The sequence below is a fragment of the Leucoraja erinacea genome, chromosome 23, assembly GCF_028641065.1.
Source record: "Leucoraja erinacea ecotype New England chromosome 23, Leri_hhj_1, whole genome shotgun sequence".
Lineage (NCBI taxonomy): Eukaryota > Metazoa > Chordata > Chondrichthyes > Rajiformes > Rajidae > Leucoraja > Leucoraja erinaceus.
In genome coordinates this window covers 11,496,160-11,522,673 of record NC_073399.1, presented here as the reverse complement: position 1 = coordinate 11,522,673, position 26,514 = coordinate 11,496,160, and the positions used below count along the sequence as shown (strand labels likewise).

General features: G+C 41.8%; 2 protein-coding genes across 4 annotated transcripts in view; one reads left to right on the top strand and one right to left on the bottom strand.

Annotated features, from left to right (window-relative positions):
• The window catches only part of LOC129708244 (dynein axonemal heavy chain 17-like), a 184,232-nt gene extending 179,110 nt beyond the window's left edge, over positions 1-5,122 (top strand). Inside the window, exons 73-77 of the mRNA XM_055653887.1 lie at positions 181-363; positions 655-837; positions 2,737-2,880; positions 4,265-4,490; positions 4,772-5,122. Coding sequence (XP_055509862.1) covers positions 181-363; positions 655-837; positions 2,737-2,880; positions 4,265-4,490; positions 4,772-5,019 — 984 coding nt within the window. The 3' untranslated portion in view covers positions 5,020-5,122. The remainder of the gene's footprint in view (positions 1-180; positions 364-654; positions 838-2,736; positions 2,881-4,264; positions 4,491-4,771) is intronic.
• The window catches only part of LOC129708238 (CDP-diacylglycerol--glycerol-3-phosphate 3-phosphatidyltransferase, mitochondrial), a 30,604-nt gene continuing 8,659 nt past the window's right edge, over positions 4,570-26,514 (bottom strand). For 2 of the 3 annotated variants that reach the window (XM_055653871.1, XM_055653873.1), the window contains exons 5-10: positions 25,056-25,245; positions 24,404-24,582; positions 17,072-17,587; positions 9,912-10,060; positions 7,272-7,415; positions 5,043-5,302 (exon numbers count right to left, since the gene is read on the bottom strand). In XM_055653871.1, the coding sequence (XP_055509846.1) occupies positions 7,296-7,415; positions 9,912-10,060; positions 17,072-17,587; positions 24,404-24,582; positions 25,056-25,245 (1,154 nt within the window). In that variant the 3' untranslated portion in view covers positions 5,043-5,302; positions 7,272-7,295. Of the gene's footprint in view, positions 4,954-5,042; positions 5,303-7,271; positions 7,416-9,911; positions 10,061-17,071; positions 17,588-24,403; positions 24,583-25,055; positions 25,246-26,514 lie in introns of those variants that run through there. The other variant, XM_055653872.1, reaches the window with a different exon arrangement.

The following is a 26,514-nucleotide window of genomic DNA, read 5'->3' as shown; positions in this document are numbered from 1 at the left end:
AAGATATACACAAAATGCTGGAGTAACTCAGTGAAATAGACAGCAGCTCTGGAGAGAAGGAATGGGTGACGTTTCGGGTTGAGACCCTTCTTCAGACTGGGTGACTCCAGCAATTTGTGTCTGTCTAATTAATATATTGGTTTTGATAAAAGACACAAACTTCTATTTGTTTCACATTAGGGCTATCATGACTACGTGAATGAAGTGTTGCCTCCTGAGAGTCCATACTTGTACGGTTTACACCCAAATGCAGAAATAGGATTCCTAACAGTGATCTCTGAAAAGCTGTTTCGCACAGTTCTCGAGTTACAACCTAAAGAATCAGCTGGTGATAGCACCACTGGAGTAACCAGGGAGGAAAAGGTATTTTTTAAAGAATTTCTTTCAAATACTATTAAAACATGGTAACTATATTTTTAAAATATTAATTAAAATTAATGTGCAATCATTTCAACAACTGAGTTTCAATTAAAGGTGTATGCAGTATTGGCAAGATCAATTTAACAGTGAGAAAACTATGTACCTTTAGTTTCCCTAGTTTATTTATATTATATTTGTATTTATGTTATATTTGTGTAGCATGGCTTTTTTTTTCCTAAGCAAATCTCAAACATAAAATTAAAATAGTGTTAATTTGATCCTGTTGATATTCAGGTTAAGGGAACGTTGGATGAAATCCTGGAAAAACTGCCAGAAGCGTTTAACATGCAGGAGATTATGGGTAAAGTGCAAGATAGGACGCCTTATATTGTAGTGGCCTTCCAGGAATGTGAAAGAACAAATATTTTGACCACAGAGCTGAAACGATCTTTGAAAGAACTAAATCTTGGTCTGAAGGTTTGACCAACATTTTTTTAAAATTGTTTTTATCTTCATTGTCATACTATTTCAATGTGAATGTCTGGATTACTAACATCCAATTGCTCTGATCTTTCTTATACCATAGCTGACCTTTTTTTGTGTCCAAATGCTAAGTTGGAAATTTCCATATGTAGTGGGATGTAAAGTAAGCTTTCCATAGGCAAACGTGATCAACAATCTGCCCGTGTGAAATATTAGAGCATCGCAGAGAAATACTTCTGGTAATCTCAAGAGGACAAAATCAAAGACCACAAAATCAAGATAATACTCATAAAAGGAGTCATTTGATTGCAGCTCTTCATCACAATACAATACGGGTTTATTCGTCACATTGCACATTAAGTGCAAGTGAAATGAATATGTCAACAGCGATACAATGAGAAAGAACACACAATACACAATTAAAATTTAACACAAACATCCACCGCAGCATTCATCACTGACCAGTCCAGTTGGCTCTTCCCCACCGGAGTCCGCGGCTTCAGGATGGTGCAGGCCGGCGGTCGAAGATTTAAAGTCCCCGCTGAGCCGCAGCCAGAAGCACCGCAGACTGCAGGGAGGGCGGTCGAAGCTCCCCCTCCAGGGGTGATGGGAAGTCCATGCCGGGCCCGCGGTAGAAGTTGGCCGCGGGCCGACGGTGGAAGCTTCTTCTACTTCCCGGGTCCCCCACGAGGGATCCCGGGCTGTAGACGCCGCGCCAGCTGGAACTGTGCAGACCGGGGCTTCAGGCTGCCGGCTGCCGGGGGCCAGCGAAATGGAGCGCTCCCCTCCAGCGAGGGCTCGCCCGCTCCCCGCTGCGCCCGCCAGCTGAAGCCCCGGGCGCGTCTCCGGGAAAGGCCGCCCGATCCTCGTTGTTAGGCCACGGGGGAGGCGACCTGGAAAAAGTCGCCTTTCCATGGAGGAGGTGACCGAAGCGGTTTCCCCCTCATCCCCCCACACAAAGAAACACAAAAAACACACTTTAAAACATACTAATGCCATACTCTCAATGAAGGCTGGCAATAATAAAAACAAAAATCGCCATTGCCGTCAGTGCACCGGCTTAGGATGCCCAGCATCTCAAACCCAGCACCAAACCCATGATCCACTGAGCGTCACCAATTCCCTTCCTCCTGTATGCTTTGGAGACGGATAAATTAGAGCAGGCATCAGAGTATCAACAATGCCATCTAATGACCATGCCCTTTTCTAAGCCAACATATTGAGCATATTGCATCCAGCATACAATATATTCAGATTCTCTGAAGCACATTATTTATGCAGTACTGGAATATTAACCTCAAAACATTATTTATTCATAATTATTGATTGAAAATGTAGTTTCAATTGCAGTTTCAGTGTACCTGTGAATATTAAAAAATATATTTTGCAGACAAATGTTTCCTAGGCTTCTATGATAACAGTTAAATAATGGCCAAGTTTCACAATTACTGCAAACCAACAACTTCTACCATCTTGCATAACATAACAACTACTCTCTACAAAGTACCGTGTTGATGGGCATGAATAGATGATGGTTCATAAAATAAGATTTCTAGGATATGAATATACAATTTCTCTATAATGATCATTTCATTCTGCAGATGATTCTGGAGGCCATGAATTGGGAAATAAGAACTTCATCTTTGGGAAGTTGAATAGCATAATGTGTGTTGGTGCAGTGCAGTAGGTGATAAATTCTCATTAGTCACAGCGATGTTGTCTTATGCTGTCTAATGCGTAGACCAGATTTTACCCATTGATGTCTATTTTTAATACAACATTTTGACATTAAAGTTACAAATTAAGATTACATACATGTAAACATTAAATAAAAAAACTTTACATTTAGGATTCCAGTTATTAAAACGTATTTCCATCTGCACTGTTTTTCAGGGTGAACTGACTATCACAGCTGATATGGAAGATATTTCAAATGCCTTATACTTTGACACAGTCCCCGAAACATGGGCAAATCGTGCTTATCCATCACTTTTGAACTTAGCTGCATGGTTTACCGATCTCCTCATTCGTATCAGGGTGAGACGCAATCATTTAACTGAATATTTTATTCTTCTTTCGTGTTTATCACTGGAACTCCAATGCTTCAGTCTTCTCAAAGTTAATATCGCAGGTTTTCCTCACTAGCACCATACCGGAAATTATTTAAAAAAAATACCTCATCAGGTTTTTCCAAAATGAATCTAATCCGTAATTAATTTATATCATGTGAAGAGATGTCTTATAAAATAATTAAATAAGGGAACTGATTTTGGCTTCAGTACTAAAGTGAGCTGACAATTCCTTGGGTTAGTCCAGGAATGTTACCGTTTCATCTGAAAGATGAGCCCATTTCTATGAGAAGCAAAAATACAACCTTCAGGCAAAAATTCTCTCCAATCTCCCAAGTGATCAAAGTTTGTTCGATAAGAAGCATTCATCATCTCACCCTTCAAGTAGCTGTTGCTACAGATGTCAGCAATGTACATTCTTTAAATTGGGAATTAATTTTCTCATCCTTTATATCAATGATTTGGATGAGATTGTACAAGGCATGATTAGTAAATTTGCAGATTACACTTAAATGGATGGCATTGTAGATGGCGAAGATGGTTATCAAAGGTTACAGCATAGAAACATAGAAACATAGAAATTAGGTGCAGGAGTAGGCCATTCGGCCCTTCGAGCCTGCACCGCCATTCAATATGATCATGGCTGATCATCCAACTCAGTATCCCGTACCTGCCTTCTCTCCATACCCCCTGATCCCCTTAGCCACAAGGGCCACATCTAACTCCCTCTTAAATATAGCCAATGAAGTGGCCTCAACTACCCTCTGTGGCAGAGAGTTCCAGAGTTCTTGATCAGTTGGACAAGTGGTCAGAAGAATAGTTAATGGAGTTTAATGCAGATCAATGTTAATGTGTTGGATTTTGGGAAGTTTAGCCAGGGCAGCACCCTCACAGTAAATGGCAGGGCTCGGGAGTATTGTAGGCCAATACAGGTACAGGAGTACAGGTACATAGTTGCTGGTAGATAAGGTGGTCAAGAAGACTTTCAGCACATTGGCTTTCATCAGTCAGGGTTTTAGTATAGAAATTGTGATCTTATGTTACAGCTGTACAAAGGGCTGGTGAGGCAACATTTGGGAGTATTGTGCTCAGTTTTGGTCACCCTGTAATACTAGCGTAGATGTTTATCTTGGGTTTGCAAGCTGAGCCGAAGGACCTGTTTCCATACACTTTGCCTCTAAAACACATGCATTACTCAAAATGAAATAAGATTGGAACAGTTAAACCAAATTATGTATATTGTTTTAGTGAATTGTCTTATAAATACATTCTAGCATTCTATCAAACTAGTTTTAAAATGTTTGAGGAAAATATGTTATTGCTACTTTCTCACTCGGTTGTGTTTATTTCAGGAATTGGAAGCATGGAGCTCAGATTTTTCTCTACCTAATGCAGTGTGGCTTGGTGGTTTATTCAATCCGCAGTCTTTCCTCACAGCTATAATGCAATCTATGGCTAGAAAAAATGAATGGCCACTGGATAAAATGTGCCTGGCCGTGGAAGTCACAAAAAAAAGCAAGGAAGACATGACAAGTGCTCCCAGAGAAGGATCTTTCATCCATGGGCTGTACATGGAAGGTAAGGCAATTATGTTGCATAATTAACTTTAAACTATTAGTAAGTGTTATAATACAAATGTAAAAGAAAATTATTCAACAGCTTTGATGGATTTTATTAGCTTTTACCAAATTAGCAAGATGCTAAAATGAAATCTAATTGACAAAATTTACTTAGATGTTCCATCAGGAAGAGGCTCATTCAGATTCCATTATTTCTGTTTGCCAATTAGTAAATAAAATACAAGTTTGCAGTAAAAGATATTCCAGTGAAATCACCAATAATATTTTATATGTCGAAAGGTGCACGTTGGGATAAAAACAGTGGAGTCCTTACTGATGCACGACTGAAGGAACTTACGCCACCGATGCCAGTGGCATTTATCAAAGCCATCCCAGTGGATCGTCAAGAAACAAAAAACATTTACGAATGTCCAGTGTATAAAACCCGCACCCGAGGTCCCACGTATGTCTGGACTTTTAATCTAAAAACAAAAGAGAAACGAGCAAAATGGATCCTTGCAGGTGTTGCAGTTTTACTACAAATTTAAATGAAGATTCCGTTTATGACAGATTTAAAAAAAAATTATCTGCTTTATTTGAATAAATGATAATTGCCACAAATTACTATTTAATTGTGATAATTTGATTTCATCCCAGTGGATCTAATGCACAAACAGAAATTTACGAGGAGCTGAGGCAATTTAGGTGCCTTTTAAATAGTTGTTGCAACATTAGCTTTTTGTTCTTTCCATAATATCATCAGCATTCAATATGTTTGCAAGAATTTCTTCTGAAGTGTTCAATATGTAAACCAGGAATCCTCTTCATACTCTACAAAGGAATAAAAACCATGGCAGGCAATCACATATCTATCAATCATTAAACATTGTGTTCCACTTCTAAAATTCATCTATTTGTATCTCTGTGCATGTGACAATAATTAACCAATATTACTCATTCTGATTGGACCTGCTTCCCCACAGAAAACAAACAAGAGTGTTTCTAAAGTACACTTGGTATCATAAATAGTCCATAGATTTTGTTGCAGATTGCTTGTCTCCCTATTCGTACAAGACTCCCATAATTATAAATCGCTCCGGCGAATAACAGGGATTTTGGAAGTTTAGAAATATTTATTTCCGTTCAGCCGACAGGCTTGGTAAATGTGGAATTAAACAAAATGCTTTTGAGTACACACTCCCATGTTTACATTCTTACTGCTTAATCTTCCATCTTACAAGCGAGCATTTTTCCAAAATATAATTGGTATAAAATACTATTACTCGGCTAATTTAGTACAACACAAAATATTCCACATAGCATTTGCAATGTTTAAGGCAAAGAAACACCGGATTAGAAATTTGCACAAACAACCAAGGTCAGATTTCTGAAGATAGACACAAAATGCTGGAGTAAGGGGCCTGTCCCACTTGCATGCGACTGCATGCGTTTGGCACGACCAAAACGGAAGCGGAGTTCGCGGTAAGTACGCGCTAAGTTCGCGCATGACGTAATTCGTGTCTACTTACCAATCAGCTGGGCACGAGGTGGGCCGACTGAATTTGGGCGTCGCACGGCATCGACGTCATCGCGCAATACCACACGCTAGGCGTACGCCGTCAAGACGCTGCGTACACCCTCAACGCGTGGAATTTTCGGATGTCGGGACCAGCCCCGCACAACTCCATACGCTTCTGCGCTTGGAAGTGGGACCGGCCCCGTACGTCTCACGCGACCACGTTTGGTTGCGCCAGACGCATGCAAGTGGGACAGGCCCTCAACTCAGCGCGCCCGGAGCATCTTTAGAGAGAAGGAATGGGTGACGTTTCGGGTCTAGACCTTTCTTATTTCTATTGGTTTACTCCAAATCTAATTTCTTGCATCATATGAGTTTTGACATTAGGAGACTGAAATCAATTTCTAAAATCTAATTTCTCCTGGTTGCATTGATAAAAATTGCCCTTTTACGTATACTTAAACCTTTCAACCAACATCCTTTCGAAATAGAAACATAGAAAATAGGTGCAGGAGGAGGTCATTCGGCCCTTCGAGCCAGCATTCATTGTGATCATGGAGGATTGTCCTCCATCAGTAACCCGTGCATGCCTTCTCCCTATATGCCTTGATTCCACTAGCCCCTAGAGCTCTATCTAATTCTCTCTTAAATCCATCCAGTGATTTGGCCTCCGCTGCCCTCTGTGGCAGGGAATTCTACAAATTCACAACTCTCTGGGTGAAAAAGTTTTTTCACACCTAAGTCTTAAATGGCCTCCCCTTTATTCTAAGTGTGGCCCCTTTATTCTAAGTGTGGCCCATTGGGAACATTTTTCCTGCATCGAGCTTGTCCAGTCCTTTTATAATTTTATATGTTTCTATAAGATTCCCCCTCATCCTTCTAAACTCCAGTGAATACAAACCTAGTCTTTTCAATCTTTCTTCATACGACAGTCCCGCCATCCCAGGGATCAATCTCATGAACCTACGCTGCACTGCCTCAATCACAACGATGTCCTTCCGCAAATTAGGAGACCAAAACTGTACACACTACTCAAAATATGGTCTTACCAGAGCCCTATACAACTGCAGAACCTCTCTACTCCTATACTGAAATCCTCTTGTTACGAAGGCCAACATTCCATTAGCTTTCTTCACTGCCTGCTGTACCTGCACGCCAACTTTCAGTAACCGGTGTACAAGGACACCCAGGTCTCGCTGTACCTCCTCCTTACCTAACCTAACCCCATTTAGATAGTTTTATGGACTAAGATACAAAATGAAAGATGAGCAGTAGTGAACTTACAACAGCTGTATCCTTCGCTAGTTTCTAGAAAAAGTTCTTTATTAATGGCGTTACCAGTTTCACCCAAAGTTTCACGTGTCTATTTGGTTGGTCAAATGTAGTAGTCAAAACTTCACTTGATAAACGGTACAAATGCTCTTGTTCCTGGAAAATATAGATGCAAATATCTTAGTCACAGCATTCATATAATATAACAATAAATTATGTCCATTAAAACAAATTTTATCTCAGCCAAAGGAGAGATTATGAGGTCTATACGGTCAAAGTCAGCATGAGAAATATTCAACTATTTTTATCCTATCCTACGCGAATTCTGCCTGGGCATCGCTTCCAATCTCATCAGCTCCCACCTCACCGAGACTTAACATTTTTTCCATTCACATTCAAAATTCGTCATTCCTTCACTATGACATTCGATCACTCATCCTACTCAAGATCTCCCTTAAAATTCAGGTCTTCGAGCAAACATTTGATTAACTCAGTATCTGTTCTCCATACTATTTGTGATTCTGTAACAAAGTCTGCTGTGCTTTATAACATGAAAGATAGTAAATGAAAACTTGATGCAAGGAACAAGGAAGGTGTAATGGGATGAGATGTGGTGAAAAGCTTTGTCAGCTAAGGTAAGGGGTAAGAAGCCATGGTTCAGAAAGTACAAGACGTTCCAGAGGCATCTTTGTGAAAACTGTCTGTTAAAAGTTCCTTAGTCTCCATCATTTTTATGTTGGATATTGTTCATCGCACATAGACACAAAATGCTGGAGTAACTCAGCGGGTCAGGCAGGATCTCTAGAGAAAAGGAATTAGTGACCTATTCCTTTCCTCCACAGATGCTGACCGACCCGCTGAGTTACTCCTGCATTTTGTGTCTACATTGTAAATCAGCTTCTGCAGTTCTTTTTTACACATTCTTCATCACACTCCCACTCTGACCTGTGCCTGTGGTCTTCCATACATGTACCATCCCAATACATGCTTGAACAACACCCCATCTTCTAGCTCAGTACTGTGTGACCTTTTAAACTCGAGACTTAATTCTCAAATTAAGACAGAAAATGCTGGAAATAATCAGCAGGTCAGGCCCCCATCTTTGGAAGAAACAGAATTGACTTCTCAGGTTGGAGATCATTTGTCGAACTGAAAAGGAGTCAAAAGAAGCATGTAAAGCTGCAGGGGGAGTGAGTGAGCAGATGCCTCTGATAGGGGAAAGGAACCAGGATTAGCATGGGGATAAACTGGCTTTGTCAGGTCTCTGACCTGAAACATTGACTCAGTTTCTCTTCCCACAGATGTAGGCTTACCCACTGAGTATTTACAGCAATTTGTGATTTTGTTTCAGTTTTCGCAGCTTTTTTTGTTTCTTACTGGTACTCTGAATAAAGCATTTCAAACAAAAAGTCAGGAGGACAAACACTTGCCATGGTTTCTTTAAGTCTTTAGACCCTCAATTAATGCCCTGCGAAATGCACTAGGTATACTCTTCTATTGAAAAAGCCATATTAGCTTAGGTCTAATATAAGCTGTATGGTCAAGACTGCTATCTCCCTCTCCCAAGAAGGTCACTACTCTCTTGTGTGAATTGCAAACATCAGTGAGTTGCACCCAACTTCCCAATTAGCACCACTTTCTGTAGAATCCACCCACTATGCACGTTAAAACTACACACCTCTGGATATTAAAATTGTGTTGTTTCTATTGATCTAAAGAAATTATAGGTTGGGGTTAAAATGTTAGCAGTATGGAGTTTACAAGAATTATTCCCAGCACATAAAAAATGTGAAGAAATGAATTACTTTTCTACAAAAGGTTGTTGAAGGCAGGTGAGCGAGTCACACGTATGAGCACCTGAAGGATATGCAAAGGCACACTAGGTATTTGGAATGGAATTAAAGTAGACAGTTCCCATGGTGCGCTGCCATTTTATGATTTTCCCCTATTTCCTAATGGTGTACATGTACATGTTGTCAGAGTAGAGAAAGCAAAGATGTGCAATGTTCATAAATATATCCATGAGACACCAACTCGGATCAATTCTGTCTAAGCAATAGTCAAATTACAATTAATTCGTCCATTTTAAAATAACAGAATGCTACAATTTAAGACAGAAGGCAGAAAATATTAAGGCAGCACAGTAGAGCAGCTGGTAAAGCTGCTGCCTCACAGCATCAAAGATCCAGGTTTGATCCTGACCTCGGGTGCTGTCTGTGTGGCGTTTGCACGTTCACCCTGTAGGTTTCCTCCGGGCGCTCCGGTTTCCTCTCACATCCCAAAGGCATGCAGGTTGTAGGTTAATTGGCCTCTGTAAATTACCCCCAGAGTCCGTGGATGTGAATTGGGATAACATAGAACTAGTGTGAACGAGTGATCGATGGGTGGCATGGATGCAGTGGATCAAAGGGCCTGTTTCCACGCTGTATCTTTCAATCAATTGTGTCACCAAACCTGCCGAGTATTTTCAACTTTTATTGTTCTTATTGTACTTTCTCATTTTTATCCATTTTTAATGTTGGTGAAATTTTAAACTACTATAGCTGGTATAAACTCTAAATGAAGACAAAATAAATGGGAAATTCAATGTTAATAATTATGTTTTTAAACATATAGCCTAACATAAATAAACCCTTTAAATTCACCACTGACCTGGTGTAACTGCTGCTGTAGGTTGCAATTTTCTGTCACAATTACTAGCTGAGCCTCCAGGTCTCTGTGCACTGATCTATATCCAAAGTTAGGAGAGCCAATTAAAGTTAGACAAGGCCACTTGCTTCCTGACAAGTAATACCACAGACCTGTAAAAGAAATGGATAAAAATGAAAGACAGCTTCATTTAAAGACAAGGAGGCACCATCACTCATTCATTTTACTATAATTTAACTCAACACCAGAAGGGGTGGCACACTGGCAGCATTGCTGCCTTACAGCGCCAGAGACCTAACGACGGGTGCTGTCTTTATGGAGTTTGTACATTCTCCCCGTGACTGAGTGGGTTTTTTTCCGGGTGCCTCCCACACGCCAAAGATGTACAGATTTGTAAGTTAATTGTCTTTGTAAATTGTAAATTGTCCCTAGTGTGCAGGATAGTGTTACTGTGCGGGGAACGCTGGTCAACACAGACACAGACATGGGCTGAAGGGCCTATTTCCCTGCTGCATCTCTAAATTAAACTAAATTAGACACAAAAGACTGCAGAATTGAAATATTGAGCAAAAAAGAACTGCTGGAGGAACTCAGCAGAAAAGGCAGCATCTGTGGAGGGAAATGGACAGTGGACAGTCAATGTTTCAGACTGGGAAATAGTTCATGCTTTAAATACTAGGTCAATAAATACTGACGGTGAGCATTTCACATACCAAAGAATTCTAAACAAAAAAAAATAAGCTGAACTGTAAAAGCCTTCAGTATAACTAACTTCCACTAAACGTGTTCCAACTGGGGGCAAAGGGATCAAATGACATTAGATCAAAGTAAGATGTCAAATTATAATAAATAAGATGTCGAATAATTTAGTAAATGCACGGCCGTAATCATCCTTTCATCGTAAACAACCCAAGGCATATCTGTACAGAAAACATTGCACAATGAAAGTGAAGTACAGGAAGCCATCCTCGCTTCTCGGAAATCACGCCAGGAGGCAAACATTGAACACATTCTTTGTAGGCCCTTCATGTATCCTTAAGCAAAGCCGAAAAGCATTCCATTTATGAAAAAGCAGCAAATTGAGAATTTCAGTAAAACACAAACGCTCTGTGGAGGCTGGATTTGCAAAAACGCAACACCTTATACTGTGTAAACAAAAGCACACATGACAAACTGTTCATGGGGCCGTCTACCAATGCAGAATTTAGAACGGAACTATACATCTGCTATAAATAAAAAAAAGAATTAATAATGCCCGTTAAGGATGCACAGAAAGTCCATTGCCCCAGTGAAGGACTTGCATTCCTGAGCATTAAAAGATATCAAAGCCGTTTAAATGAAGAGTCACAACAACAACAAAATAGAACTACGATTTCCTGGAATTGTGAAAACAAAACAGAAATTGCAGCAATCCGTCAATAAGTCAGAGTATTAAGAAAAACCAAATCATCATTTCAGTTCCAAGACCCTTCATGAGAACAGGAAAGTAAGAATACAAGTTAGTTTTAAGTTGCAGAGAGAGTGGGGAAGAACTTGATAAGACATCAGAAACATCTCCGATAGGGCAACAAGGGCAATAGTGTCTCTTTGCAAAGCTGCCTGAGAGTTACAGAGAAGCACGATAAAACGATAAAGGCTGTGAAATGGTGGTCAAAGCCATTGAGAAATGTGAAAACAAAAGGAGAATTCTTCTAATGCCCAGATGAGGCTGTGGGCATTGGCAGACACTGCCAATTGGTCATATTACTGATGTTGCTGCTCCAAGTCCACTGGAGCCCACACTGTGAGCAATGAATGCTGTACTCTTCATTAGATGAGGTGCGAGTGACCTGCTGGCGGACTGTTTGGGTCCCTGAAAGGACAGATGTTGCATCCTCTGCCATTGCCGACGCATAGCTAGGGAGTTAGGGAGGAAATGAGTAGCAAGGAACTGCAGATGCTGGTTTACACCGTAGACACAAAATGCTGGATTAGCTCAGTGGGTCAGGCAGCACCTCTGGAGAGAAGGAATGGGTGATGGTTCTAGACCCAAAACGCTAGCCATTCCTTCTCTCCAGAGATGCTGCCTGACCCACTGAGTTACTCCAGCTTTTTGTGTCTGTCTTTGGCCACGGAGGAAATGCTGAAGGTTATGAGGGTGAGGGAGGTGAAACTCTTGAAAAGTGGTGGAAATCATGAAGGGTTTTCGTCCTGAAACAACCCTGAAGAGTTTTCACTTTTCCTAGAGGCTACCTGACGTTCTGTTTGGAGCTTTTTCTGTTTTTATTACAAGCGGTTGGTACTAAGCAACAGCACAAACAGTACAGCAGAGATGGGGTTTTCGTGTAGATTTTAACGGTGCTTTGCTTTAGTTACAAAACCATAGCTCAATTATTGGTTTCAAATCTCCACAAAACACCACCAGTAGGGTCAAATGGCATCGTCATCCATTTTCTTTCCCTATGTCCAGATTGATTGACTGTTTATCACATGTGAGATGACACAGTAAAATTCTTTGTTTTGCGTATAATGTGAGCAAAGAGTCACACGTATAGGGCGGCGACAAAGTGTTCAATGTGGTCCCTATTTTTTCTCGGCGCCCGAGGGTTTTGAGCTGAAACATTGACCCTTCTTCCTGGGTCAGAGTTCCTCCAATTGTTTGGCTTTTGCTCGCATTCCAGCATTTGCAGTCCCTTGTGTCTCCACCGACAGCCACGGCCGCTTACCAAAGACACAATGGTGGAATAACTCAGCGGGTCAGGCAGCCTCTCTGGAAATCATGGATCAATGACGTTTCGGGTCAGGGCCCTTGTTTAAAACAACATCTGCAGTGTCTTCCTACTCAAATTCTCTTTAAGCCCTGCCAACCATCTGGCATGCACTGGTTCTGAAGATCTCTCAACAAAGCATTCTCTGTCAGAAGACCATGGAAACAACGAAGAGTTGAGCCGTCTGCTTTGCCAACCAAACATGCCATTGGCTGTACCTACTTGTATTCCAGTTACTTATCTCCCCCAGGAGTGCGGTTTTGGTCTTTACAGTTTAGAGATTCAGTGTGGACACAGACCATTCGGCCCACCGGGTCCATGCCGACCAGCAATCCCTGTACACTAGCACTATCCTGGCGACAATGATACAATTTTATCCAAGCCACTTAACCTACAAACCTGTACGTCTTTGGGATGTGGGAGGAAACTGGAGCACCCCGAAGAAACCCGCGCGGACACAGGGAGAACGTACAAACTCCGCACAGACAGCACCCGTAGTTGGGATCGAACCTGGGTCTCTGGCATTGTAAGGCAGCAACTCTACCGCTGCGCCATCATCCTGGTTCTGGTGATATCTGATCAATAGACACCAAAGCTCGGTCCCCAAACCTTGCCCTGCACATGATGCAAGTTAGCAGGCATTTTAAACAAGGTCACATTGGGTCATACACACTTTTACTGGAATATCGTTCCCTAATGCCAGGAAGAGAACTGTTTACTGAGAAAAAAAGAAACTTCGTGCAATTCATTGAATGGATTAAATTACTTAGATTCACGTAAAGCTGTTTTCAAAGTACACCATAAGATTCTTGCCTTTCCAAATTAAATGTGGTCACACAATGTATAAATAAAGGGATTACTTTTGAAGTGGAATGTCAGGGGTTCGCAACCAATGGTTTCTGAAGAAACATAGCAACCAATTTGTACGCAGAAAATGCACAAGCAGCTAAAACATAGAATGTAGAAGAGCATTCAACCCAGAATGCCTGGGCTTCATGCAGTGCCGTTAAGCTCATCTCCTCTGTCTGCACATGGTCCACATCCATCCTACCCTATATATCCATGTGCTGATCTAAAAGCCTCTTAAATGTCACCATCGTATCTGCCTCCACCACCCTGGCAGTGAGTTCCAGGCACCCACCACCATCTGTGTAAAAAAAAACCTGCCCCACACATCTCCTTTAAACATTGCTCCATTCATCTTGAAGCTCTGCCCTCTAGTCTGACATTCCCACCCTGGGGATAAGGTCCTGACTGTCAACACCATCTATGCCTCTGAAAATGTTATATACTTCTATCAGGTCTCCCCTCAGACACAGACATTCCAGAGAAAACAATCCACGTTTGTCCAATCTCTCTTTCTTGCGAAAAGCCTCTAATCCAGGCCGCATTCTTCTCAGCCTCGCCAAAGCCTCCACATCTTTCGGACACCAGAACAGCACACAATACTGTATTGGTAGCCTAACTAAATTCCTATAAAGCTACATCATGACTTCCTCATTCGGATACTCAATGCCCCAACCATACCATGTGCCTTCTTTACCAGTTTATCTACTTATGCTGCCATTTTCAATCTTAATGCTTTTAAAGGTCTTGAAATTAAGTGTACGTTTTCCCCCATCCATTCGACCACCCAAAGTGCAACATCTCAGACGTGCTCAGATTAAACTTCCTGCCATTGCTCCACAAAATCTATATTCCACTGTATACTTTGACAGCCTTCCTCACTGTCTGCAACCACCTATTTTGTTGTTGTCAAGAAATCAACCCACAGAATTTACGAAATGTCTTAATAAATGCCATGTAGACAAGGTCCCCCCGCCCTACACTCACCTTCGATCACCTTTGTCACCTCCTCAAAACACTCAATCAAGTTTGTAAGTCATAACCTACATGGACAAAGTCATGCTGACTGTCCATACTTAGCTCATTCTCCTCAAAATAATCAGATTATACATGTTATTAGGTTTCCGCGCTGTATCTCTAAACTAATCTAAATCTCAACCTTCTGAATTGGGACATAACTACTGACTCACAGGTAAGAGCATTTATTAGCTATCACTCTGCACCAGCAGAAATTGGAAAGACTTCGGGACTGAAGATTCTTTGCCAGTGAATTTCTGATCCAAACATGGATAAACTGGGATGCTTCTCAAAATGTTGTAGGAGCAGTACAGTGTAAAGAGGAAAACAGACAAAAATCCCTCCGACTCTCAGTCTGAAGAAGGGTCTCGACTCAAGATGTCACCTATTCCCTTTCTCCAGAGATTACCTGCTGAGTTACTCCAGCTCTTTGTGTCTATCTTCAGACAATAATCACGATGGAAGATCAGTGTGCATCGGCTTAATGCTCTCATGCTCTCTGTGGTCAAAAACAATAATCGTCAGAGGGAAGGTTTCTCCCATCAATTCTGGACATTTGTAGACAGAGCCCTGGGCACCAGCTCTCTGCTGATCCCTCTGACCAGCTTCCAAAAACAGAAACACGTTTGATTTAGATCTGAGAGACACTCCAGGGTTTTGCCAATTTTATGCTTCACCGAAAAATATTCTGGAACTAATGTTGAATCACACTGTTTTAAATGATAAACTGCTTTGCACCGAGTCTTTTAGCCAATATTACACAGACTCACAGCATAGTAAGATAGTTTAGTTTAGAGATACAGCGAGGAAACAGGCCCAGCGATCTCCGTACATTAACACACACACGAGGAACAATTTTACATTTCTATCAAGCCAATGTACATCTTTGGAGTGGGGGGGGTAAACCGAAGATCTCAGAGAAAACCCACGGGGAGAACGGACAAACTCCATACAGACAGCACCCGTTGTGGGGATCAAACCCGGGTCTCTGGCGCTATCAGCGCAGTAAGGCAGCAACTCTACCGCTGTGCCACCATGTCTTAATGCAGTCGCAGATACAGCATTCAGATAAAATGAATCTAAAATAACCTATTATGTAAAATCAATGGCACACGGCAATGTTGTCCAGAGCCACAAGACGTTGCTGAAACCGGAATAGTGAGCAAAAGAGCGGGTCAGGCAGTGGAGGTGGTGGAGAGATGGACAAGTGGTATTTCAGATGTCCACCAGCACTACCTCCACTGAGTTGAGTTGACTACGTTCCTCCAGCACTTTGTGTTTCACACTGTTGTATAAAATGTGTTTTATCGTGTAATGAACAAAGACAAATGGATTTCTGATGAAACAACCCCTCTCCTCCCCAAGCAAAACACAAAGTGCTGGAGTAACTCATTGGGTCACGAGTGTTTTTCATCTCACCCAGTGTGGGAACAGGCACTTTGGCCTAACTTGCCCACACCAGCCAAAATGTCCCAGCTACACTAGTCCCATCTGCCTGTGTTCAGCCCATATCCCTCCAAACCCGTCCTATCCAGTACCTGTCTAACAGTTTCTTAAATGTTGGAATAGTCCCTGCCTCAGCCTGTCCCTACCTTGCAGGTACAGCGGCAGTGAAGAAAGCGAATGGCATGTTGGCCTTTATAACAAGAGGAATCGAATATAAGAGCAAAGAGGTCCTTCTGCAGTTGTACAGAGCCCGAGTGAGACCACACCTGGAGTATTATGTGCAGTTTTGATTCCCTAATTTGAGGAAAGACATTCTTGCTATTGAGGGAGTGCAGGTAGGTTTACAAGGTTAATTCCCGGGATGGCGGGACTGTCATATGCTGAGAGAATGGAGCAGCTGGGCTTGTACACTCTGGAGTTTAGAAGGATGGGAGGGGATCTCATTGAAACATATAAGATTGTTAAGGGTTTGGACACACTAGAGGCAGGAAACATGTTCCCGATGTTGGGGGAGTCCAGAACCAGGGGACACAGTTTAAGAATAAGGAGTAAGCCGTTTAGAACGAAGACGAGGAAACACTTTTTCTCACAGAGTGGTGAGTCTGTGGAATTCTCTGCCTCAGAGGGCGGTGGAAGCAGGTTCTCTGGATGCTTTCAAGAGAGAGCTAGATAGGGCTCTTAAAAATACAGTCAGGGGATATGGGGAGAAGGCAGGAATGGGGTACTGATTAGGGATGATCAGCCATGATCACATTGAATGGCGGTGCTGGCTCGAAGGGCCGAATGGCCTACTCCTGCACCTATTGTCTCAGCTACCTACTCTGGCAGCTTGTTCCATACACCCACCACCCTTTGCGTAAAAAGGTCACCCCTCTGATTCCTATTAAATCTTTTCCCCTTCATCTTAAACTTATGTCCTCTGGTTCTCGATTCAACCACTCTGTGCATCTACCCAATCTGTTCCTCTTTAACAGAATAAGGATTGCCTTCGTACAATCAGATCAGAAATACCCCTTCAGTTAAGAAAATGTTGATATTTTGAAAATATTTATTTTCACACCCAACTTTTAAACCATAACCAATTTTACACAAAAAGCTACCACGTACCTTTTGCATGGAAAGTCCACCCTTTCCTGAAGTATTCGTGTAACATTATTCTATCTTGCAGTCCACCCTGACACAACCTGCTGTAAAACTGCCTGGCAATGTAAACATAGGCTGAGGGAATGGCCCCTGCCACACCCTTAGCACCGAGGAAACCATTCACCTCCGGTGAGGCTAACAATATCTGGTAGTCTGCGCTGGTTCCCAAAATCAGATCCATGTAGGCTTGAGTGAGGTTGAAGTAACCTGAAGTCAAGTATATCCTGGAATCCTCATCAGCTTCTGTCATCAAAACCTCAGTCACTTGCTCATCTATTTCTATTTGGAAAGGCTTCATTTGTATCAGTGGGTAAATCCACGTGTCCGCCTGCCTCACGTTTCTATCAAGCGCCGACTCTTCCCCAGAAGGACTCTCGGCCAAGCCCATTAGTTGGTTTGCGAGTTGCTGCTTGCGTCTTGCCTCGTGCACCACAGACATGATCCTCTTGTTTGCTGCCGCACAGAAATCTCTTCGACTGCCTGAAAAACAATTTCAACGGTAGAGTCACGGAAACATGCCCTTCTGCCCAACTCGTCCCTGCTGACCAAGATGCCCCATCCAAGCCATTTCCAGTGGCCTGCACCTACACATTACACTTCACCCACCAATATTTTCCTCACACACTTCATAAGGTCATAAGTGATAGGAGAATTAGGCCATTCGGCCCATCAAATCTACTCTGCCATTCAATCATGGCTGGTCTATCTCTCCCTCCTAACCCCATTCTCCTGCCTTCAGCCCATAACCCCCAACTTCACCTTTCTACATCTCCCTGCAGACTCCGTCTTCCTCACAACCTGCTTTCCCATCTCCCTTCATGCTCTCAGGAAACTTGGGATACAATCCATTCTTGTCTCTTATTGCAAGTTGATAAAGCCTCAACACTGGCCCTTTCAGTGCGAACTAATTACAGCTTTGTCCATCAGATGTTGACCAGAAGTTCTCCTGATTGCTGGTTCACTAATCGTCTATCCCTGCTGATATGTTGCCCCCAAAATAAGCATTAGTGAGAAGTTAAAAAATAAGGCACCAAAAGTCGCAGATCTCACATTCAGTCTGGAGGGTCCCGGCCTGAAGCGTTGCCTAAACCTATCCATCAGAGATGCTGCCTGACCCACCGAGTGAATCCAACACTCTCTGTTCTTCATAGTGAAATATCCCAGTATAATATTCATAATATTCCAGTATATCTAACTTTTGGAAAAAAAGGTGGAAGGTTTGAGAAGGTTTGTCACGTTGCTAAATACTCAGTCTAACTTCTACAGATGCACAGTGGAGAGTATGCTGACTGGTTGCATTGCCGCCTGGCTTGGTAACTCGAATGCCCAAGAACAAAGGAGGTTGCCGAAAGTGCCCGGTCCACCACGGGTCTGAAGAAGGGTCTCGACCCGAAACATCACCCATTCCTTCTCTCCAGCATTTTGTGTCTATCTACGGGTATGAACCGTCCCACCATCGAAGCAATCTACAGAAAGTGCAAAACACCATCAAATATTATCAAAGACCAATACTACCCTGACTGGGCTTTTATCGGGAGAACTGTTACCTCCAGGATCAAGATCAGCTTGTGTAGGAAGGAACTTCAGATGCTGGTTTAAACCAAAGTTAGACACAAAATGCTGGAGTAACTCAGCGGTTCAGGCAGCATCTCTGGATATGAATGATGATTTAGTGCCACGTCAGTGTTTTGCATGCACACGGTATACAAATAGTCGCCACATAACAGGCACATAACAGTTACAAAGTATCCCATTTGTGGTCCGCCTTAGTTCTCGCCAGTTTCACCACGCTGGATACATGGAAAGGTGACGTTTTGGGTCGGAACCCTCCTTCAGACTGAAAGATACGGGTGGGGGAAGCTTCTATCTTCCCGTCAACTATCAGGCTGCTGAAACACACTTCACAAACCTAACCGCAACCCTATCACTGCAATGAACATCTATGGGGTTATTTTATAGGTTAGACTACATACTTTAATTAACTCTCAAGCACAAGGGGTTAATTAAGAACCCAGTTGTTCAGGAGCCTGTAAAGAATGACCTTAACTCAACAGAGCTCTATGTAAAGAAGCAAGTACACTGCAAAACCAGGCTGTTAAATTATAACAAGGCATAAAATGAAGAACGAGTTGGCCATGGTGGTTCAGGAAACTGCACTGACAAGATGTGACAGGAAATAAAATTGTCTGATTTATACATTTATTAAGAAATAATATACACCATAAGGCAGAAAAAAATGAAGAGGACAACCAGAATGATTGAGGCCAGCACATGAGGGTAAATATAGTATTAGGTCACAGGGAAAGGCTTATGTTGCAGTCAGATAATGGACAGTGTGCCCAAGGGTCAGGGATTCAGTGAAGGACATTGACAAATGAAAAACAGAATTTCAAGTAAAGCTGTGTAAAATATAACAAGAAACAGTGAAAACTGCCACAGCTATGAAAACAGGAAGGAAAAAAAAGTTAACTATATTGGTCCCTGGAAGACTGAGCCAGGAGAAAATAAATTTGGGAATACAGGCGACCCTGACGTTATGGAGGTGTTTGTGTTCCTAGAAATCCATCCACATCACTATTTTCCTTGATCCCAAACCCTATTTCTCATTGAAACCAAAGACAGACACAAAACGCTGGGGTAACTCAGCAGGTCAGGCAGCATCTCTGGAGAAAAGGTCATAAGGCCATAAGCAATAGGTGCAGAATTAGGCCATTCGGCCCATCGTCAACCGCCATTCAGTCATGGCTGATCTATCTCTCCATCCTAACCCCATTCTCCTGCCTTCACCCCATAACCCCTCACACCTGCACTAATCAGGAATCCATCTATCTCTTCCTTAAAAATATCCATTCTGTGCCTTCTGTGGCAAAGAATTCCACGAATTCACCACCCTCTGACTAAAGAAATTCCTTCTCATCTCCTTCCTAAAGGAACGTCCTTTAATTCTGAAGCTATGACCTCTAGCCCTAGACAAAGGAATAGGTGACTTTTTGGGTCGAGAACCTTCTTCACACTGAAAGTCAGGAGAGAAGGAAACGAGAGATATAGAAGGTACATAGAAGAAATGAAAGATGCAAAAAGCAATGATGATAACAAATAAATGAAAGATATCCCACGGTTTGTGGAGCTGCATTCCTGCAGGATCTGAGATTATATTCAACAATAATTCATAATTCTACTATTATACAGATATGGTACAAATTAAAAATTAAAAAAGGGAAAAAAATGTTATGAAGAACTATAAATGCCTGTCCAAATCCATTGCCTTTGAATCTTTTTGTTGACTCCCGAGTAATGCTTGAATAATTTAACTGTTTAATAATAATATTAGTAAGAGTGTCAGAGGTTATGGGGAGAAGGCAGGAGAATGGGGTTGAATGGGAAAGATAGATCAGCCATGCTAGAAAGGCGGAGTAGACTTGATGAGCCGAATGGCCTAATTCTGCTAGAACTTATGAAGTATTGTGGCGTCAGCTGATACACAGACCACTTATGGTCGAACCCTCGTCAGTAGCTACGAAGGCTGTCACGTGACGTCAGGGGCTAAGGGGAGTGTCGTGCTACATAAGTATATCTCACCTTGAGATCTGCAGTCAACATGTAGTTGAGCTCGAGACAACACCCTCACTCAGCTACAGCAGCAATGACAATTATGTTAGTGGACCAAACTTACATGTAACACCTGAATAAAGCAACTGTTTATTCACCTCGTCTGGTGCCACTACGGTATTGTGTTAAAATGTCTAGTATTCCGTTTCGGGACATATGACAATAAAACTCTTCACTCTTATGAATTACATTCCAATCATTCCATGATAAAATGGTTTTTAAAAAGTGCTAAGCATCAAAGGTGGTATCCTGTACTAAGTTGAAGAAGAGTCTCGACCGGAAACGTCACCCATTCCTTCTATCCAAGGATGTCGCCTGTTCCGTTAAGTTAATACGGCATTTTGTGTCTATCTTCAGTGTAATCCAGCATCTGCAGTTCCTTCCGACACACTAAGTTGTATGAATCTGTTCTCCAATGCTGCCTGCTATTTGTTATAAGCAGTGTTTCTGACTGTAGAGTGTATTCCTCTTTAAAAATTCATGCTTAGAATTGCTGACAATCTTAGGATTTATTATTCTTTCCAAGTTACCCTTGATGTGGTGCCGAGCTGTCTTCCTTGAACTCCAGTAATCGGTGTGGTTAATATTCCACTACTGGGCTTTTTACTGGAAAGTTAAAATATTTCAATCCAAAGACCTTGAAGGAATGTCAGTATATTTGCCAATCTTTTGTTGAAAAGTCAAAACAAATTCTGGGATCTTATCCTTAATTTATAGTTAATATCATTATTTTCTACAAAAAAAAAAACAAATATGTTCAGGATGGATTCAAATAAATGGATTCAAGATTAATGTGTGTGCAGAAGATTAGTTTTTGTTGAGATCAGAGATACAGGGAGGAAACAGGGCCTTCAGCCCACCGAGTCCGCGCCGACCAACATTCACCCCGTACACTAGTCCTATCTTACACTCTAGGGACAATTTACAGAAGCCAATTCAACTGCAAACCTATACATCTTTGGAATGTGAGAGGGAAGCAGAGCACCCAGAGAAAACCCACTCTGGTCACAGGGAGAGCGTACAAAGTCTGTACAGACAGCACCAGTAGTCAGGATCAAACCCGGGTCTGACGCTTTGAGGCAGAAACTCTACCGCTGCTCCGCTGTGCAGCCTTGTTATAAATATACTATAGCGAGAAAGATTTAGAGTAGTTAGGAAGAAATACAAAATAAGCTCAAATTTGTAAAAAAAAAAAAAAGGACATGAAGCCAAGATAAATGTTTTTCTACATACTTAATGAGAAATATGAAAAGTTGTAGAAATATTTTGCATGCCTTGGTGGGAGACAAGGGAAAGCTTCCTTCTAGTGCCAGAACTCCCAGAGCGATGGAACGATATCATTAGATCAGTTTGGCTGCTCCGCTGGACCCGTTTAGTTTAGAGATACTGCGCAGAAACAGGCCCTTCGGCCCACCGAGCCAGCGCTGACCAACAATCCCCGCACACTAGCACTATCCTACACACACTAGGGACAATTTGCAACTTTACTAAGCCAATCAGCCTGCAAACCTGTACATCTTTGGAGAGCGGGAGGAAACTGGAGCTCCTGGAGAAAACCCACGCAGGTCAACAACAGATACAGCAGATGAGGTTGGAGGAAGTGGAGGTGATCCATGCCCCACCTGAAAGGTGTATCGGGGTTCCTGGACAGAGTCAAAGGAGGAGGTATAGGGACAGGTGTTGCATCACCTGCAGTTGCAGGGGAGGGTACCTGGGGAGGGGGTGGTTTGAGTGGGAAGGGATGAGTTAACCAGGGAGTTGCGGAGGGAATGGTCTCTGCAGAAAGTAGTGGAAATGGGAAGATGTGACTTGTGGTGGGATCCCTTTGGAGGTGGCGAAAATGGTGGCGGTTTATGAGCTTATTTAACGGCTGATGGGGTGAAAGGTGAGGACTAGGGGGACTCTAGTCTGCCAGAAAAAGGTCACATTATCATTAACAATAAATGGTCTGCAGTAACTAGTTATTAAATGTATGACCAAGCGATTATAATTTTCACAAATCGCTTATGTGGCAAATCCACTTCCATACATTTAAGAGAATAAGGAACTGCAAATGCTGGAATCTTGCATAGGAACATAATGTTCTACAGTAACTTAGCGGGTCAGGCAATATCTCCTGAGGGCATACATCTGTAGAGGATGTCAATAGAAATTTATCCATAAAAGCAATTTTTTAATAAAATATCTACAAACTAGATTTTGACCAAAAATCAGCAAGGAAATTAAAGAACAATTTGATTTGCTGTCACACTAATGAATTCGTATTGAAATATGAAGAAACTTGAAATGTTGCCTCAAGGGTGTTGGCACAATATAACATTCAAATACAATACTTGTTTTCCTCAAAAATTGTGTTGGAAGGAACTGCAGATGCTGGTTTAAACTGAAGATAGACACAAAAAACTGGAGTAACTCAGCGGGTCAGACAGCATCTCTGTGAGAAGGGTCGAGATGCTTCTTCAGAAGAGTCTGAAGAAGGGTCACAACCTGAAACGTCACCTATTCCACAGGTATTTCTCGCACTAAAATTAGTGAAGCGGCACATCATTTGAATTCCCAAACTGGATTTATAGCCTTTATAAACAGATTTAAATCCCTTCTTAATGATGTTGAAGCGGGCTCTTCTGTCTGTACATGCTTTGTTTGATGATGTTCTGACTGTGACTCTATTTATATGTTCTCTGTTGTTTTTAAATTATTGTCTGTAACTGTAGAACTGTGCTGCTGCCTGTCTTGGCCAGGACTCTCTTATAAAAGAGATTTTTAATCTCAATGAGACTTCTCCTGGTTAAATAAAGGTTAAATAAAAAATAAAAATGTCCTGCAAAATGTTTCAACTTTAAGTGCCACTCAGATATAGCTTTTGAACATTTAATATTGCCGAGCGTCACATGAAAATCAGTAAAGAAATGGCATTAAGTAGCCTTCAATTTACATGCCTTCACCACAGGGTGTCAGTGTGAAACAAAGAAAGAGTATGTTTCACTACTGGCACTCAGTACATGCATGCGATTAAATAAGGGGAAACATTTCATTCTAACTCTGTTTGGACTTTCAGAATTAATTTACTGATAAAGTTATTTGAAAAGTTACTCTTTTATTAAATTCTATTGTGTATTGTGTTTTTTTTACTTGTATGGCTGTATGGCAACTCAATTATCACTGTACCTTAATTGGAGCACGTGACAATAAATGTGAACTTGAACAAACTTATTTTGTTAATAGATCAAACAAGATGTTATCCATGGAATTTGTATGCAGGCTTTTGCGTGTGATAGTCGTTATTTTTCGCTTTGCACAGCGCAATTGCACTCACGTACAGTATTTGTGTAGGAAGGAACTGCTGGTGCTGGTTTTGGACACAAAATGCTGCAGTAACTCCGCGGGACAGACAGCATCTCTGGAGAGAAGGAATGGGTGACGTTTCGGGTTGAAGTCTGAAGTCTCAGTCTGAAGAAGGATCTCGACCCGAAACGTCATCCACTTCTTCTCTCCAGAGATGCTGCCTGCCCTGCTGAGTTACTCCAGCATTTTGTGTTTATAGTATGATTTGACTAGAAAGCAAGAAAACTAAGTTTTTCACTGTATCCTGATAAACAGGCTAAAAATAAACCAACACAAATAATTCCATAGGGGGGTACAGGCTCCAAGATAAGTTTTATTGTAGGAAAAGTTAATTGACCCTACCTGTAAATGGATGGACCATCCCTAGTTTCACCTCTGCTGTGTCGTCCTGCTCCAACTGTAGTGAGATATCGCTGACGGCATTGACCAGCTCCTCAAAGAAATCTGCTAGCTCATGGCAGTCACGGAGTAAAACGTAACGATCCTGGCGATTTGTAAAGTAGGAGTCACTGAGATTTGCTCTAGAATGTTTAAAACAAAAGGCAGGTTTTAGTATATGCAATATCCTATCAGCTCCTCAAATTCAGGTATCTTCAATGTATAGTTCCATTGTACAGCACTAATTACATTCACAAACACAACATATTTGGGCGGCACAGTGACGCAGCGATAGAGTTGTTGCCTTATAGCGCCAGGGACCCGGGTTCGATCCTGAGTACGGCTGCTGTCTGCACGGAGATGGCACATTCTACCTGTGACCACGTGTGTTTTCTCCGGGTGCTCCGGTTTCCTCTCACACTCCAAACACATACAGGTTTGTCGGTTAATTGGCGTGGTGTAAATGCTCCTTAGTGCATGTAGGATAGTGTTAATGTGCGGGGATCGCTGGTCGGTGTGGACTTGGTGGGCCGAAGGGCCTGTTTCCACACAGTATCTCTGAACTGAATTAAACTATAAAATAATCTATTTTAAATCTCAATTATTTTATACTCACCCACTAATAATAACATTATTGTCAAAGAGGTAGATTTTGATGTGTTGTAGGCCAATTGTCTCATTGAACCGCTCTGGAACAAGGAGTTTGAGAATACCGCGGAGATCGGGGGTGTGATATAGAGAGATACGCACTTGATTTGGAAACTTCTTCAGCAATGGAATCAGCATAGTCCGAGAGTTCTTTTTGCCTAGGGAATATCACAATAATCACAAATAGAATGACAACCAATCACAATTTTTTAAAGTTTCACACAAAGCAAATATAGTTTAGTTTATTTTCCACTGTAGCGAGATACAGTGAAAAATGTTTGTTGCATGCTAACCAGTCAGCAGCAAGACAAAACATGATTACAATCGAGCCATTTACAGTGTATAGATACATGATAAGGGAATAAAGTTTACTGCAAGGTAAAGCCAGCAGAGTCCGATCGTCTGAGGGTCACCAGAGGTAGATAGTAGTTCAGCACTGCTCCCTGGTTGTGGTAGGGTGATTCAGTTGCCCGATAACAGCAATAATTAATGTATTTTAATTGAATAAATGCAAATTGATCAAAATCTCACTGGCATAGAAATACAAATGTATCCTTATGGGTGACGTGATTGTAATCATGTGTTGCCTTTCTGCTGACTGGTTAGCACGCAACAAAATCTTTTCACTGTACCTCGGTACACGGGATAAAATAAACTCAAATATTGTATGTTTTGAATTGTAAATGTGCAATCGCACTTGAAATCTGGAATTGTATTAAAACATTGTAACTTTATAATGATCATTTTAATTTTGCCGCTTTCACCTTAAGACTATGTCCTCTAGTCTTTGACATTCCCACCCTGGGGAAAAGGTTCTGACCGTCTACACCACTCGTAGTTTTATTTCTTTCCGGTCAATCGTGTCTTGTAGCTAAATTTCATACATGTCATAAGACATGCCTGATATTTGTTTAACCTCGTTTTTATTTCCCCACATGCAAATGAAAACGGGTGTCTAATGCATGCCTGCGTCCCATCCCAAAAGCAGTGAGGAGAAAGGATGTAAATGGTTTCTATTGTCCTTTTGTGGGAAAAGCCCAAATTAAGATTCCTAGGTTTATTAATATTTATGAGGACGTTGCCAGGACTCCAGGGTCTGGGCTACACGGAGAGGTTGATTAGACTGGGATTCTATTCCTTGGAGCACAGGAGGATGAGGGTCGATCTTATAGTGTATAAAATCATGAGAGGAATAGCTCCGGTAGACGTATAGCGTCTCTTGCCCAGAGCAGGGAGAATTGAGGATCACTGAGTCCGTACCGACCAAGAATCAGCCGCCAAGGGAGGACTAGACTCGATGGGCCGAATGGCCTGATTCTGCTCCTATCACACATTAATTTATGAACACATAACAATCTACAACTTGTCTTCACATTGATCACCAAAATAAAAATAAAATGGACAGTTTCCTACAATAGGGTGGAGCA